The following is a 12,624-nucleotide window of genomic DNA, read 5'->3' on the forward strand; positions in this document are numbered from 1 at the left end:
ACCCTCAGGCAATAGCTGTGGACGTTCTGGTAACACCGTGGGTGTACCAGTCTGTGTATGTGTTCCCTCCTCTGCTTCTCATACCCAAGGTACTGAGAATTATAAGACGTAGAGGAGTAAGAACTATACTTGTGGCTCCGGATTGGCCAAGAAGGACTTGGTACCCGGAACTTCAAGAGATGCTCACAGAGGACTCATGGCCTCTGCCGCTAAGAAGGGACTTGCTTCAGCAAGTACCATGTCTGTTCCAAGACTTGCCGCGGCTGCGTTTGGCGGCGTGGCGGTTGAACGCCGGATCCAAAGGGAAAAAGGCATTCCGGAAGAGGTCATCCCTATCCTGGTCAAAGCCAGGAAGGAGGTGACCGCACAACATTATCACCGCATTTGGCGAAAGTATGTTGCGTGGTGTGAGGCCAGGAAGGCCCCCACGAAGAAATTTCAACTCGGTCGATTCCTGCATTTCCTGCAAACAGGAGTGTCTATGGGCCTCAAATTGGGGTCCATTAAGGTTCAAATTTCGGCCCTGTCGATTTTCTTCCAGAAAGAATTGGCTTCATTTCCTGAAGTCCAGATGTTTGTCAAGGGAGTACTGCATATACAACCCCCTTTTGTGCCTCCAGTGGCACCGTGGGATCTCAACGTAGTTCTGGGATTCCTCAAATCACATTGGTTTGAACCGCTCAAATCTGTGGATTTGAAATATCTCACATGGAAAGTGACCATGCTGTTGGCCCTGGCCTCGGCCAGGCGAGTGTCAGAATTGGCGGCTTTGTCTCACAAAAGCCCGTATCTGTTTTTCCATTCGGACAGGACAGAACTGCGGACTCGTCCCCAGTTTCTCTCTAAGGTGGTGTCAGCGTTTCACCTGAACCAGCCTATTGTGGTACCTGTGGCTAATAGGGACTTGGAGGACTCCAAGTTGCTAGATGTTGTCGGGGCCCTGAAAATATGTTTCCAGGACGGCTGGAGTCAGGAAAACTGACTCGCTGTTTATCCTGTATGCACCCAACAAACTGGGTGCTCCTGCTTCTAAGCAGACGATTGCTCGTTGGATTTGTAGTACAATTCAGCTTGCACATTCTGTGGCAGGCCTGCCACAGCCAAAATCTGTAAATGCCCATTCCACAAGGAAGGTGGGCTCATCTTGGGCGGCTGCCCAAGGGGTCTCGGCTTTACAACTTTGCCGAGCTGCTACTTGGTCAGGGGCAAACACGTTTGCAAAATTCTACAAATTTGATACCCTGGCTGAGGAGGACCTGGAGTTCTCTCATTCGGTGTTGCAGAGTCATCCGCGCACTCCCGCCCGTTTGGGAGCTTTGGTATAATCCCCATGGTCCTTACGGAGTCCCCAGCATCCACTTAGGACGTCAGAGAAAATAAGAATTTACTTACCGATAATTCTATTTCTCGTAGTCCGTAGTGGATGCTGGGCGCCCATCCCAAGTGCGGATTGTCTGCAATACTTGTACATAGTATTGTTACAAAAATCGGGTTATTGCTGTAGTGAGCCATCTTTTCTAGAGGCTCCGCTGTTATCATGCTGTTAACTGGGTTCAGATCACAGGTTGTACAGTGTGATTGGTGTGGCTGGTATGAGTCTTACCCGGGATTCAAAATCCTTCCTTATTGTGTACGCTCGTCCGGGCACAGTATCCTAACTGAGGCTTGGAGGAGGGTCATAGGGGGAGGAGCCAGTGCACACCACCTGATCCTAAAGCTTTTACTTTTGTGCCCTGTCTCCTGCGGAGCCGCTATTCCCCATGGTCCTTACGGAGTCCCCAGCATCCACTACGGACTACGAGAAATAGAATCATCGGTAAGTAAATTCTTATTATTCCGCTGTAAGTCTTTATATTCCCATGAAGTGCTGTCATGACGGACGTGTTCACCAGTTGGGTGGGTTACTGCTTTTGTACAGGAGCCATGCACTGAAATACTTTGTGCTCCTGTGTGCCAGGTGTAAGAAACTGCCACGAAATACCTTTAAACCAGCGTTTTATGAAACTGTCCTAGAACCCGTACGCTACTTGCTTTCAAGGTTTCCTCTGGAATAATTGGCACCGTAGATCTGTTCTCCAGCCAGATGGTTCGGGTTCCCTGAGCACAGGGTGTGAGAAATTGCATTATTATGTTCTGTCCACCAAATACAGAGACGACCTGTAAGACGACTTGTGTCTCGCTGGATATTGCGCACTATGAATGTGTGTGTGTGTGTATACCATTTACTAACTTAGCCTCTTGTTTTCTCAGCGCCTGAAGCCCACCAACCCGGCTGCCCAGAAAGCCCTCACCACACCAACGCATTACAAGCTAACGCCTCGCCCGGCCACCAAGGTGCGCCCCAAAGCTCTGCAGACCACAGGAACCGCAAAAACCCAGCTGTTTGATGGCTTGGACGATGACGAACCTTCCCTGTCCAGTGGGACCTTCATGCCAAAGTAAGCTTTATTTGCCGGCTAATGTGTGACGTGGAAATGAAGCCGCTCGTATTACAGAACCACGGCATATTGTCTGCTTTACAGGCTCTCTGTGAGCTGCATTCTCTCTCCTTTACCTCGGACTGTAGCGGAACGCGCTCTGGTCCTTTCTCTAACGTCCTAGTGGATGCTGGGGACTCCGTCAGGACCATGGGGAATAGCGGCTCCGCAGGAGACAGGGCACAAAAGCAAGCTTTTAGGATCACATGGTGTGTACTGGCTCCTCCCCCTATGACCCTCCTCCAAGCCTCAGTTAGGTTTTTGTGCCCGTCCGAGCAGGGTGCAATCTAGGTGGCTCTCCTAAAGAGCTGCTTAGAAAAAGTTTTTAGGTTTATTATTTTCAGTGAGTCCTGCTGGCAACAGGCTCACTGCATCGAGGGACTTAGGGGAGAGATTTTCAACTCACCTGCGTGCAGGATGGATTGGAGTCTTAGGCTACTGGACATAGCTTCAGAGGGAGTCGGAACACAGGTCACCCTGGGGTTCGTCCCGGAGCCGCGCCGCCGATCCCCCTTACAGATGCTGAAGATCGAGGGTCCGGAAACAGGCGGCAGAAGGCTCTTCAGCCTTCATGAAGGTAGCGCACAGCACTGCAGCTGTGCGCCATTGTTGCTACACACTTCACACTGAACGGTCACGGAGGGTGCAGGGCGCTGCTGGGGGCGCCCTGGGCAGCAATATTTAATACCTTTGATGGCAAAGAATACATCACATATAGCCATTGAGGCTATATGTATGTATTTAACCCAGGCCAGATATCTCAAAACCCGGGAGAAAAGCCCGCCGAAAAGGGGGCGGGGCTTATTCTCCTCAGCACACAGCGCCATTTTCCTGCTCAGCTCCGCTGTGAGGAAGGCTCCCAGGACTCTCCCCTGCACTGCACTACAGAAACAGGGTAACAAAGAGAAGGGGGGCATATTTTGGCGATATTTATATATTTAAAGCGCATATAACAAAAACAACACCTTTTAGGGTTGTTTATATACATTTTATAGCGCTTTTGGTGTGTGCTGGCAAACTCTCCCTCTGTCTCCCCAAAGGGCTAGTGGGGTCCTGTCTTCGATAAGAGCATTCCCTGTGTGTCTGCTGTGTGTCGGTACGTGTGTGTCGACATGTATGAGGACGATGTTGGTGTGGAGGCGGAGCAATTGCCGGTAATGGTGATGTCACCCCCTAGGGAGTCGACACCGGAATGGATGGCTTTAATTATGGAATTACGTGATAATGTTAGTACATTACAAAAGTCAGTTGACGAAATGAGACGGCCGGAAAACCAGTTAGTACCTGCTCAGGCGTCTCAGACACCGTCAGGGGCTGTAAAACGTCCCTTACCTCAGTCAGTCGACACAGGTACCGACACAGATGAATCTAGTGTCGACGGTGAAGAAACAAACGTATTTTCCAATAGGGCCACACGTTATATGATCACGGCAATGAAGGAGGCTTTGCAGATCTCTGATACTGCAGGTACCTCAAAAAGGGGTATTATGTGGGGGGTAAAAAAACTACCTGTAGCTTTTCCAGAATCAGAGGAATTGAATGACGTGTGTGATGAAGCGTGGGTTAACCCAGATAGAAAACTGCTAATTTCTAAGAAGTTATTGGCATTATACCCTTTCCCACCAGAGGTTAGGGCGCGCTGGGAAACACCCCCTAGGGTGGATAAAGCGCTCACACGTTTATCAAAACAAGTGGCGTTGCCGTCTCCAGATACGGCCGCCCTCAAGGATCCAGCAGATAGGAGGCTGGAAACTACCCTGAAGAGTATATACACGCATACTGGTGTTATACTCCGACCAGCAATAGCCTCAGCTATTGCTGGTCGGAGTATAACACCAGTATGCTGGGGTAGTGTGGTTAGTATGCTGGGGTAGTGTGGTTGGATTCCCTGACTGAAAATATTGATACCCTGGATAGGGACAGTATTTTATTGACTCTAGAGCAATTAAAGGATGCGTTTCTTTATATGCGAGATGCTCAGAGGGATGTTTGCACTCTGGCATCGAGAGTAAGTGCGATGTCCATATCTGCCAGAAGAAGTTTATGGACGCGACAGTGGTCAGGTGATGCGGATTCCAAAAGGCATATGGAAGTATTGCCATATAAAGGAGAGGAATTATTTGGGGTTGGTCTATCGGATCTGGTGGCCACGGCAACTGCCGGCAAATCCACTTTTTTACCTCAGACCCCCTCCCAACAGAAAAAGACACCGTCTTTTCAGCCGCAGTCCTTTCGCTCCTATAAAAACAAGCGGGCAAAAGGACAGTCTTATCTGCCACGAGGCAGAGGAAAGGGTAAGAGAGGGCAGCAAGCAGCCCCTGCCCAGGACCAGAAGCCCGCCCCGGGTTCTACAAAGCCATCAGCATGACGCTGGGGCTTTACAAGCGGACTCAGGAGCGGTGGGGGGTCGACTAAAGATTTTCAGCAATCAGTGGGCTCGCTCACAGGTGGACCCGTGGATCCTGCAGATAGTATCTCAGGGTTACATGTTGGAATTCGAAAGATCTCCCCCTCGCCGTTTCCTAAAGTCTGCTTTACCAACGTCTCCCTCAGAAAGGGCGACGGTATTGGAAGCCATTCACAAGCTGTATTCTCAGCAGGTGATAGTCAAGGTACCCCTCCTACAACAGGGAAAGGGGTATTATTCCACACTATTTGTGGTACCGAAGCCGGACGGTTCGGTAAGACCTATTCTAAATCTGAAATCCTTGAACCTGTACATACAGAAATTCAAGTTCAAGATGGAGTCACTAAGAGCAGTGATAGCGAATCTGGAAGAAGGGGACTTCATGGTGTCCCTGGACATAAAAGATGCTTATCTGCATGTCCCAATTTACCCCTCACACCAAGGGTATCTCAGGTTCGTGATACAAGACTGTCATTATCAGTTTCAAACGCTGCCGTTTGGGTTGTCCACGGCACCTCGGGTCTTTACCAAGGTAATGACCGAAATGATGGTTCTTCTACGAAGAAAAGGCGTATTAATTATCCCTTACTTGGACGATCTCCTGATAAGGGCAAAGTCCAGAGAACAGCTGGAAGTCGGTGTAGCACTAACCCAAGTAGTGCTTCAACAACACGGGTGGATTCTGAATCTTCCAAAATCTCAATTGTCCCCGACAACACGTCTGCTGTTCCTGGGAATGATTCTGGACACGGTTCAGAAAAAGGTGTTTCTCCCGGAGGAGAAAGCAAGGGAGTTATCCGAACTTGTCAGGAACCTCCTAAAACCAGGAAATGTGTCAGTACATCAATGCACAAGAGTCCTGGGAAAGATGGTGGCTTCTTACGAAGCAATTCCATTCGGCAGATTCCATGCACGAATATTTCAGTGGGATCTGCTGGACAAATGGTCCGGATCGCATCTGCACATGCATCAGCGGATAACACTGTCACCAAGGACAAGGTTGTCTCTCCTGTGGTGGTTGCAGAGTGCCCATCTGTTAGAGGGCCGCAGGTTCGGCATACAGGACTGGGTCCTGGTGACTACGGATGCCAGCCTACGGGGCTGGGGAGCAGTCACACAGGGAAGAAACTTCCAGGGTGTATGGTCAAACCTGGAGACGTCTCTTCACATAAATATACTAGAGCTAAGAGCAATCTACAATGCTCTAAGCTTGGCGAAACCGCTGCTTCAGGGTCAGCCGGTATTGATCCAGTCGGACAACATCACGGCAGTCGCCCACGTAAACAGACAAGGCGGCACGAGAAGCAGAAGAGCAATGACAGAAGCTGCAAGGATTCTTCGCTGGGCGGAAAATCATGTCATAGCACTGTCAGCAGTGTTCATCCCGGGAGTGGACAACTGGGAAGCAGACTTCCTCAGCAGACACGACCTTCACCCGGGAGAGTGGGGACTTCATCCGGAAGTTTTCCACATGATTGTGAACCATTGGGAAAAACCAAAGGTGGACATGATGGCGTCTCGCCTCAACAAAAAACTGGACAGATATTGCGCCAGGTCAAGAGACCCTCAGGCAATAGCTGTGGACGCTCTGGTAACACCGTGGGTGTACCAGTCAGTGTATGTGTTTCCTCCTCTGCCTCTCATACCAAAGGTACTGAGAATTATACGGAAAAGGGGAGTAAGAACAATACTAGTGGCTCCGGATTGGCCAAGAAGAACTTGGTATCCGGAACTTCAAGAGATGCTCACGGAAGATCCGTGGCCTCTACCTCTAAGAAGGGATCTGCTTCAGCAGGGACCTTGTATGTTCCAAGACTTACCGCGACTGCGTTTGACGGCATGGCGGTTGAACGCCGGATTCTAAAAGAAAAGGGCATTCCAGAGGAAGTTATTCCTACCTTGATTAAAGCTAGGAAGGAAGTGACCGCACAACATTATCACCGCATTTGGAGAAAATATGTTGCGTGGTGTGAGGCCAAGAAGGCCCCAACGGAAGAATTTCAATTGGGTCGATTCCTACATTTCCTGCAGGCAGGATTGTCTATGGGCCTCAAATTGGGGTCTATTAAAGTTCAAATTTCGGCCTTATCAATCTTCTTCCAGAAAGAATTGGCTTCAGTGCCTGAAGTACAAACTTTTGTCAAGGGTGTACTACATATACAACCCCCAATTGTGCCTCCAGTGGCACCGTGGGATCTAAACGTAGTTTTGGAATTTCTCAAATCTCATTGTTTTGAGCCTCTCAAATCGGTAGATTTGAAGTATCTACATGGAAAGTAACCATGCTATTGGCCCTGGCTTCAGCCAGGAGAGTTTCAGAGTTGGCGGCTTTATCGTACAAAAGCCCATATCTGATTTTCCATTCGGACAGGGCAGAACTGCGGACACGTCCTCATTTTCTCCCTAAGGTGGTTTCGGCTTTTCACTTGAACCAGCCTATTGTGGTGCCTGCGGCTACTAGCGACTTGGAGGACTCCAAGTTACTGGACGTTGTCAGAGCATTGAAAATATATATTTCAAGGACAGCTGGAGTCAGAAAATCTGACTCGTTGTTTATCTTGTATGCACCCAACAAGATGGGTGCTCCTGCGTCTAAGCAGACGATTGCTCGTTGGATCTGTAGCACAATTCAACTTGCACATTCTGTGGCAGGCCTGCCACAGCCTAAAACTGTAAAAGCCCACTCCACAAGGAAGGTGGGCTCATCCTGGGCGGCTGCCCGAGGGGTCTCGGCATTACAACTTTGCCGAGCAGCTACGTGGTCAGGGGAGAACACGTTTGTAAAATTTTACAAATTTGATACTCTGGCTAAAGAGGACCTGGAGTTCTCTCATTCGGTGCTGCAGAGTCATCCGCACTCTCCCGCCCGTTTGGGAGCTTTGGTATAATCCCCATGGTCCTGACTGAGTCCCCAGCATCCACTAGGACGTTAGAGAAAATAAGAATTTACTTACCGATAATTCTATTTCTCGTAGTCCGTAGTGGATGCTGGGCGCCCATCCCAAGTGCGGATTGTCTGCATTACTTGTACATAGTTATTGTTACAAAAATCGGGTTATTATTGTTGTGAGCCATCTTTTTTAAGAGGCTACTTCTTTGTTATCATACTGTTAACTGGGTTCAGATCACAAGTTGTACGGTGTGATTGGTGTGGCTGGTATGAGTCTTACCCGGGATTCAAGATCCTTCCTTATTGTGTACGCTCGTCCGGGCACAGTACCTAACTGAGGCTTGGAGGAGGGTCATAGGGGGAGGAGCCAGTACACACCATGTGATCCTAAAAGCTTGCTTTTGTGCCCTGTCTCCTGCGGAGCCGCTATTCCCCATGGTCCTGACGGAGTCCCCAGCATCCACTACGGACTCCGAGAAATAGAATTATCGGTAAGTAAATTCTTATTTTCCTCCTCTCAGAGTGACTGTAATGTAGCGTTGGCGGCTTCTTGTTAGATGGGCAGATTCTTGGAATAGCTCTAAATTAGATTACATGGCGCAGTATTGGTTCATTTCAGAATTTGCTCGCCACGGTCAAACTAAATTAGACTCCTTTGTTCCAAAATTATCTTCATAGCCGGAGTTTGTCCGTGAATGAGTGAGGGTTTATAGTTGTGCGACTATTGTGTTACGTAACAAGTAGGAGTCTACACACCAGTGTAATGCCACGGAATCCGCCGTGTAACAGTGTTTCAGAGAATAAAGGAAGCTACTTATGTTACTATTTGTCGTTTATTAGGAATCTGTCAGCTGCAGGTGTTTATAGGTGGGGTTTGGGGGGAGGGGGGTGGGAGCTGTATCCCTGGTGCGTCACGTGTACACTGATCCATCTTGTGTGTCTCAGGAAGAGCATTAAGAAGCTGGTCTTGAAGAACCTTAACATCAGCAATATGTTCTCCCCTACGAGCGTGGAGCCGGATGAGAGGTCTTCCCCGTCCAGTTACCTAGAGAACGGAGACAGGTAATGCAGCCTCAGTGACCCCTCTCTCCTCCATCCTATAGAACAGGGAATCCTGTGCAGTGTCCCTGGATAAGGGGATATCGCCCACCTGACGCCCTATATCCCCGGTGTTTGTTTTACAGAGCTAGCGACAACCACAGACTCGAAGGCAACGAGGAAAACGATGGTTTCTACCCACCCCCGTTATCTAAGCTGCCGCTCCCGAGCCAGGACAACAAGCACACCCACAGTATGGACGACACCATTGTGGCGCTGAATATGCGCAATGCTCTGCGGAACGATCTGGATGGCAGCATGGAGGAAGCCTCATTTAATGATGAGGAAATCCTGAGTGATGCCCAGCCCCACCCTGCAGGTACCGGGTCCTACTGAGGGTTATGTGGCCAGGTTACCGCAATAGGAAGCGGTCTCTGGGATGCTTGTGCGCGTTTACACTGCTGCTATAACCCTTGGCTTTTTGGCCCTTTCCAGGCATAGTGCTGACAAAAGACGACTATTACACCTTACCATCCATGGAGGAACTGGCCGAGCAGGTGGATGAGAACGGGCAGTGTATCGTAGATGGCTTCACCATCGGCCGTGAAGGTGAGGCCTTCAGATGACTGTGGTTTGCTTGTAGCGATCCTCCTTTAGGTTACGTGTTACCTCAGGACGCTCGGTCGGTGTTATTCTCTGCTGCTTCATTGTTTTTCCTTTGCTCTCTCCTCTAGGCTATGGCTCCATCTGCTTTGAGGGATTGGTGAACCTGACCAACTTGAACCTAGATGACATTGTCCATATACGGAACAAGGAGGTGGTGGTTTATACTGATGATCGAGACAAGCCCCCAGTGGGCGAGGGTTTGAACAGGTAATGCTGCCGGATAGAAGGCTCTACCTTTCCTGGTTAGCTGATGGATTTCTCAGCTTCCATATAAGCCATCTACTGCCTCGTGTACAATTGTGCTTTGTCTTCCAGGCCGGCCGAGGTGACTCTGAATGACGTTTGGCCAATGGATAAAACGACTCGCTCTTTGATCAAGAGTCCTGAACGTCTGGCTGAAATGAATTATAAGAGTAAGCTGGAGGCTGCATCCCGGAAGCAGGATGCCCAGTTCAAGGAGTATCGCCCAGATACTGGATCCTGGGTGTTTAGGGTAAGCGGGTCCTGTGATAGGCTGGTATTTAAACCTGGCGTTTGTAGCTGTGTACAGGAATAGAAGGCGGGTCTTTAATTCTGCCAGCTGTGCCAGGGAGGCTGATCGGTGACAGAACACTGTGGATTTGGTACCTTCCACCAGAGCACTGGGAGCCTTTTGGGACGAATGTGGCTTTGGTTCGAGTAACAGTAGCAGGAGGTTATATGGTCTGCACATTTTCCCTGAAATCTACAGATGCACCATTTCTAACATGCAAAAATTAGACATAAGGCGCAGCACACCGCTATTTACAAATGTTCCGCGTCCTGAGGTCTGGGACATATCCAGTGCCCCCCATGGACGAAAAGACCATGAGCCCTTGAAGAGCAGATGTGCGCGGTGCACAGAACGGCCGTTATGGTGACTCTGTTCTGAACGCTACCCTTGGAGACACATCTAGAAATGAGCGAGAGATTGTTCCCCCGAAGCCCTTGTGCTTTGCTTAGTTTCTCTGTTCTCTTTGTTATGTTCCCTTTCTGTCTTCTCTGTTCTCTACGTCTGGTGCTGCCTTCAGGGCTTTATTGCTGGGTCAGTAATTATCTCACGAGCTTCCACGGACAGAAATCCTGATAACATGACCTGTTGGGGAAATGTGGGGGTGGAGGTGCTGTTGTAGACTGCGCAGCTAAACCTCACTATAACATTCTTCTCTTACAGGTTAAGCATTTCTCCAAATACGGGCTACAGGATTCCGACGATGAAGACGATGACGCAGCTGCTAACGCCGAAACGAAGAAGCTTAAAGCTGCAGCTCTGCCTGCTCCAGCCCAACAGCCACCTGTCCTGCAGGCATCGCTCAGCGGGAGACCTACCCCTCCACCGCAGGTAGAGGGGGAGAGAGGGCCTGACTGGAAGTATTAAACCCAAACTGAGTGCTGGCTAGTGTCGCCTGCATTTGTTCTCCCATCGCACTGCATAGTACATCAGAACTTCCAGTGATTTATGCTGTGATGTATCTTGGCAGTGATGCACATTTGTGAGTTGCAGAAAGAATTGTATTAGGTGCAAGTCTCAGATCACTTATGGGCTCTTGGTGAAAGCCGCCTTGTAATCCTCTAGTGTCGTTACATCTTCTTTGGCATAAAGCCACGTTGTTAAATGTCATCCATTGTAAGGTATTCCACAGGTCTCCTAAACGCAGGCACGGGGAAATGTGCATTGGGACATATCATCGTCACATTGGGGTATATTGGCTAGCCTTTCCAGGCCTGGATATCCTGTCTCCTGTGCGTTAAGGCTGGGGACTTGGCATTGTTCTAGCTACCCACGGCATGTAGAGTAAAGGGCTGAGGATGAAAGGAGTATGCACAGAAGTGCCCAATGTCTCAGCTGTATGGGGTGTTAGAACTTGACCATGATCCCCTCCAGTTTGGTATATTGAGCAGTATTGTAAAATGGTTTTATCTTTGTTGTGGGATTTACTTTTTTACTAGCAGTTTAAATGTGAAGTCGCTGATTTGCAGTTGGACATCATAATTTATTAGAAAACCTTTAAAATTCGTAAATATTCTGCTGCTTTTATTCTCTGGCTACGGCTCTGGCATTAGTCCGCGAGGCAGGGAGGAGCGGGACTGCCCGCTACATGGGGATGGGATTAGGCAGGGAGGAGCGGGACTGCCCGCTACATGGGGATGGGATTAGGTCTGGAGGCAGGGAGGAGCGGGACTGCCCGCTACATGGGGATGGGATTAGGCCAGGAGGCAGGGAGGAGCGGCACGGCCCGCTACATGGGGATGGGATTAGGTCGGGAGGCAGGGAGGAGCGTGACTGCCCGCTACATGGGGATGGGATTAGCCAGGGAGGAGCGGGACTGCCCGCTACATGGGGATGGGATTAGGCCGGGAGGCAGGGAGGAGCGGGACTGCCCGCTACATGGGGATGGGATTAGGCAGGGAGGAGCGGGACTGCCCGCTACATGGGGATGGGATTAGGCCGGGAGGCAGGGAGGAGCGGGACTGCCCGCTACATGGGGATGGGATTAGGCCGGGAGGCAGGGAGGAGCGGGACTGCCCGCTGCATGGGGATGGGATTAGGCCGGGAGGCAGGGAGGAGCGGGACTGCCCGCTACATGGGGATGGGATTAGGTCGGGAGGCAGGGAGGAGCGTGACTGCCCGCTACATGGGGATGGGATTAGCCAGGGAGGAGCGGGACTGCCCGCTACATGGGGATGGGATTAGGCCGGGAGGCAGGGAGGAGCGGGACTGCCCGCTACATGGGGATGGGATTAGGCAGGGAGGAGCGGGACTGCCCGCTACATGGGGATGGGATTAGGCCGGGAGGCAGGGAGAAGCGGGACTGCCCGCTACATGGGGATGGGATTAGGCAGGGAGGAGCGGGACTGCCCGCTACATGGGGATGGGATTAGGCCGGGAGGCAGGGAGGAGCGGGACTGCCCGCTGCATGGGGATGGGATTAGGCCGGGAGGCAGGGAGGAGCGGGACTGCCCGCTACATGGGGATGGGATTAGGCCGGGAGGCAGGGAGGAGCGGGACTGCCCGCTACATGGGGATGGGATTAGGCAGGGAGGAGCGGGACTGCCCGCTACATGGGGATGGGATTAGGTCGGGAGGCAGGGAGGAGCGTGACTGCCCGCTACATGGGGATGGGATT

The 12,624-nt window shown here is 50.7% G+C and overlaps 1 protein-coding gene across 4 annotated transcripts in view; it reads left to right on the forward strand.

Annotated features, from left to right (window-relative positions):
- Positions 1-12,624, forward strand: part of NUP98 (nucleoporin 98 and 96 precursor) — a 121,702-nt gene that overhangs the window by 81,431 nt on the left and 27,647 nt on the right. For all 4 annotated transcript variants that reach the window (XM_063950849.1, XM_063950850.1, XM_063950852.1 and 1 more), the window contains 7 exons: positions 2,251-2,438; positions 8,720-8,836; positions 8,959-9,191; positions 9,308-9,421; positions 9,547-9,685; positions 9,794-9,971; positions 10,671-10,838. In XM_063950849.1, the coding sequence (XP_063806919.1) occupies positions 2,251-2,438; positions 8,720-8,836; positions 8,959-9,191; positions 9,308-9,421; positions 9,547-9,685; positions 9,794-9,971; positions 10,671-10,838 (1,137 nt within the window). The remainder of the gene's footprint in view (positions 1-2,250; positions 2,439-8,719; positions 8,837-8,958; positions 9,192-9,307; positions 9,422-9,546; positions 9,686-9,793; positions 9,972-10,670; positions 10,839-12,624) is intronic.

Source organism: Pseudophryne corroboree, chromosome 2, assembly GCF_028390025.1.
Source record: "Pseudophryne corroboree isolate aPseCor3 chromosome 2, aPseCor3.hap2, whole genome shotgun sequence".
Lineage (NCBI taxonomy): Eukaryota > Metazoa > Chordata > Amphibia > Anura > Myobatrachidae > Pseudophryne > Pseudophryne corroboree.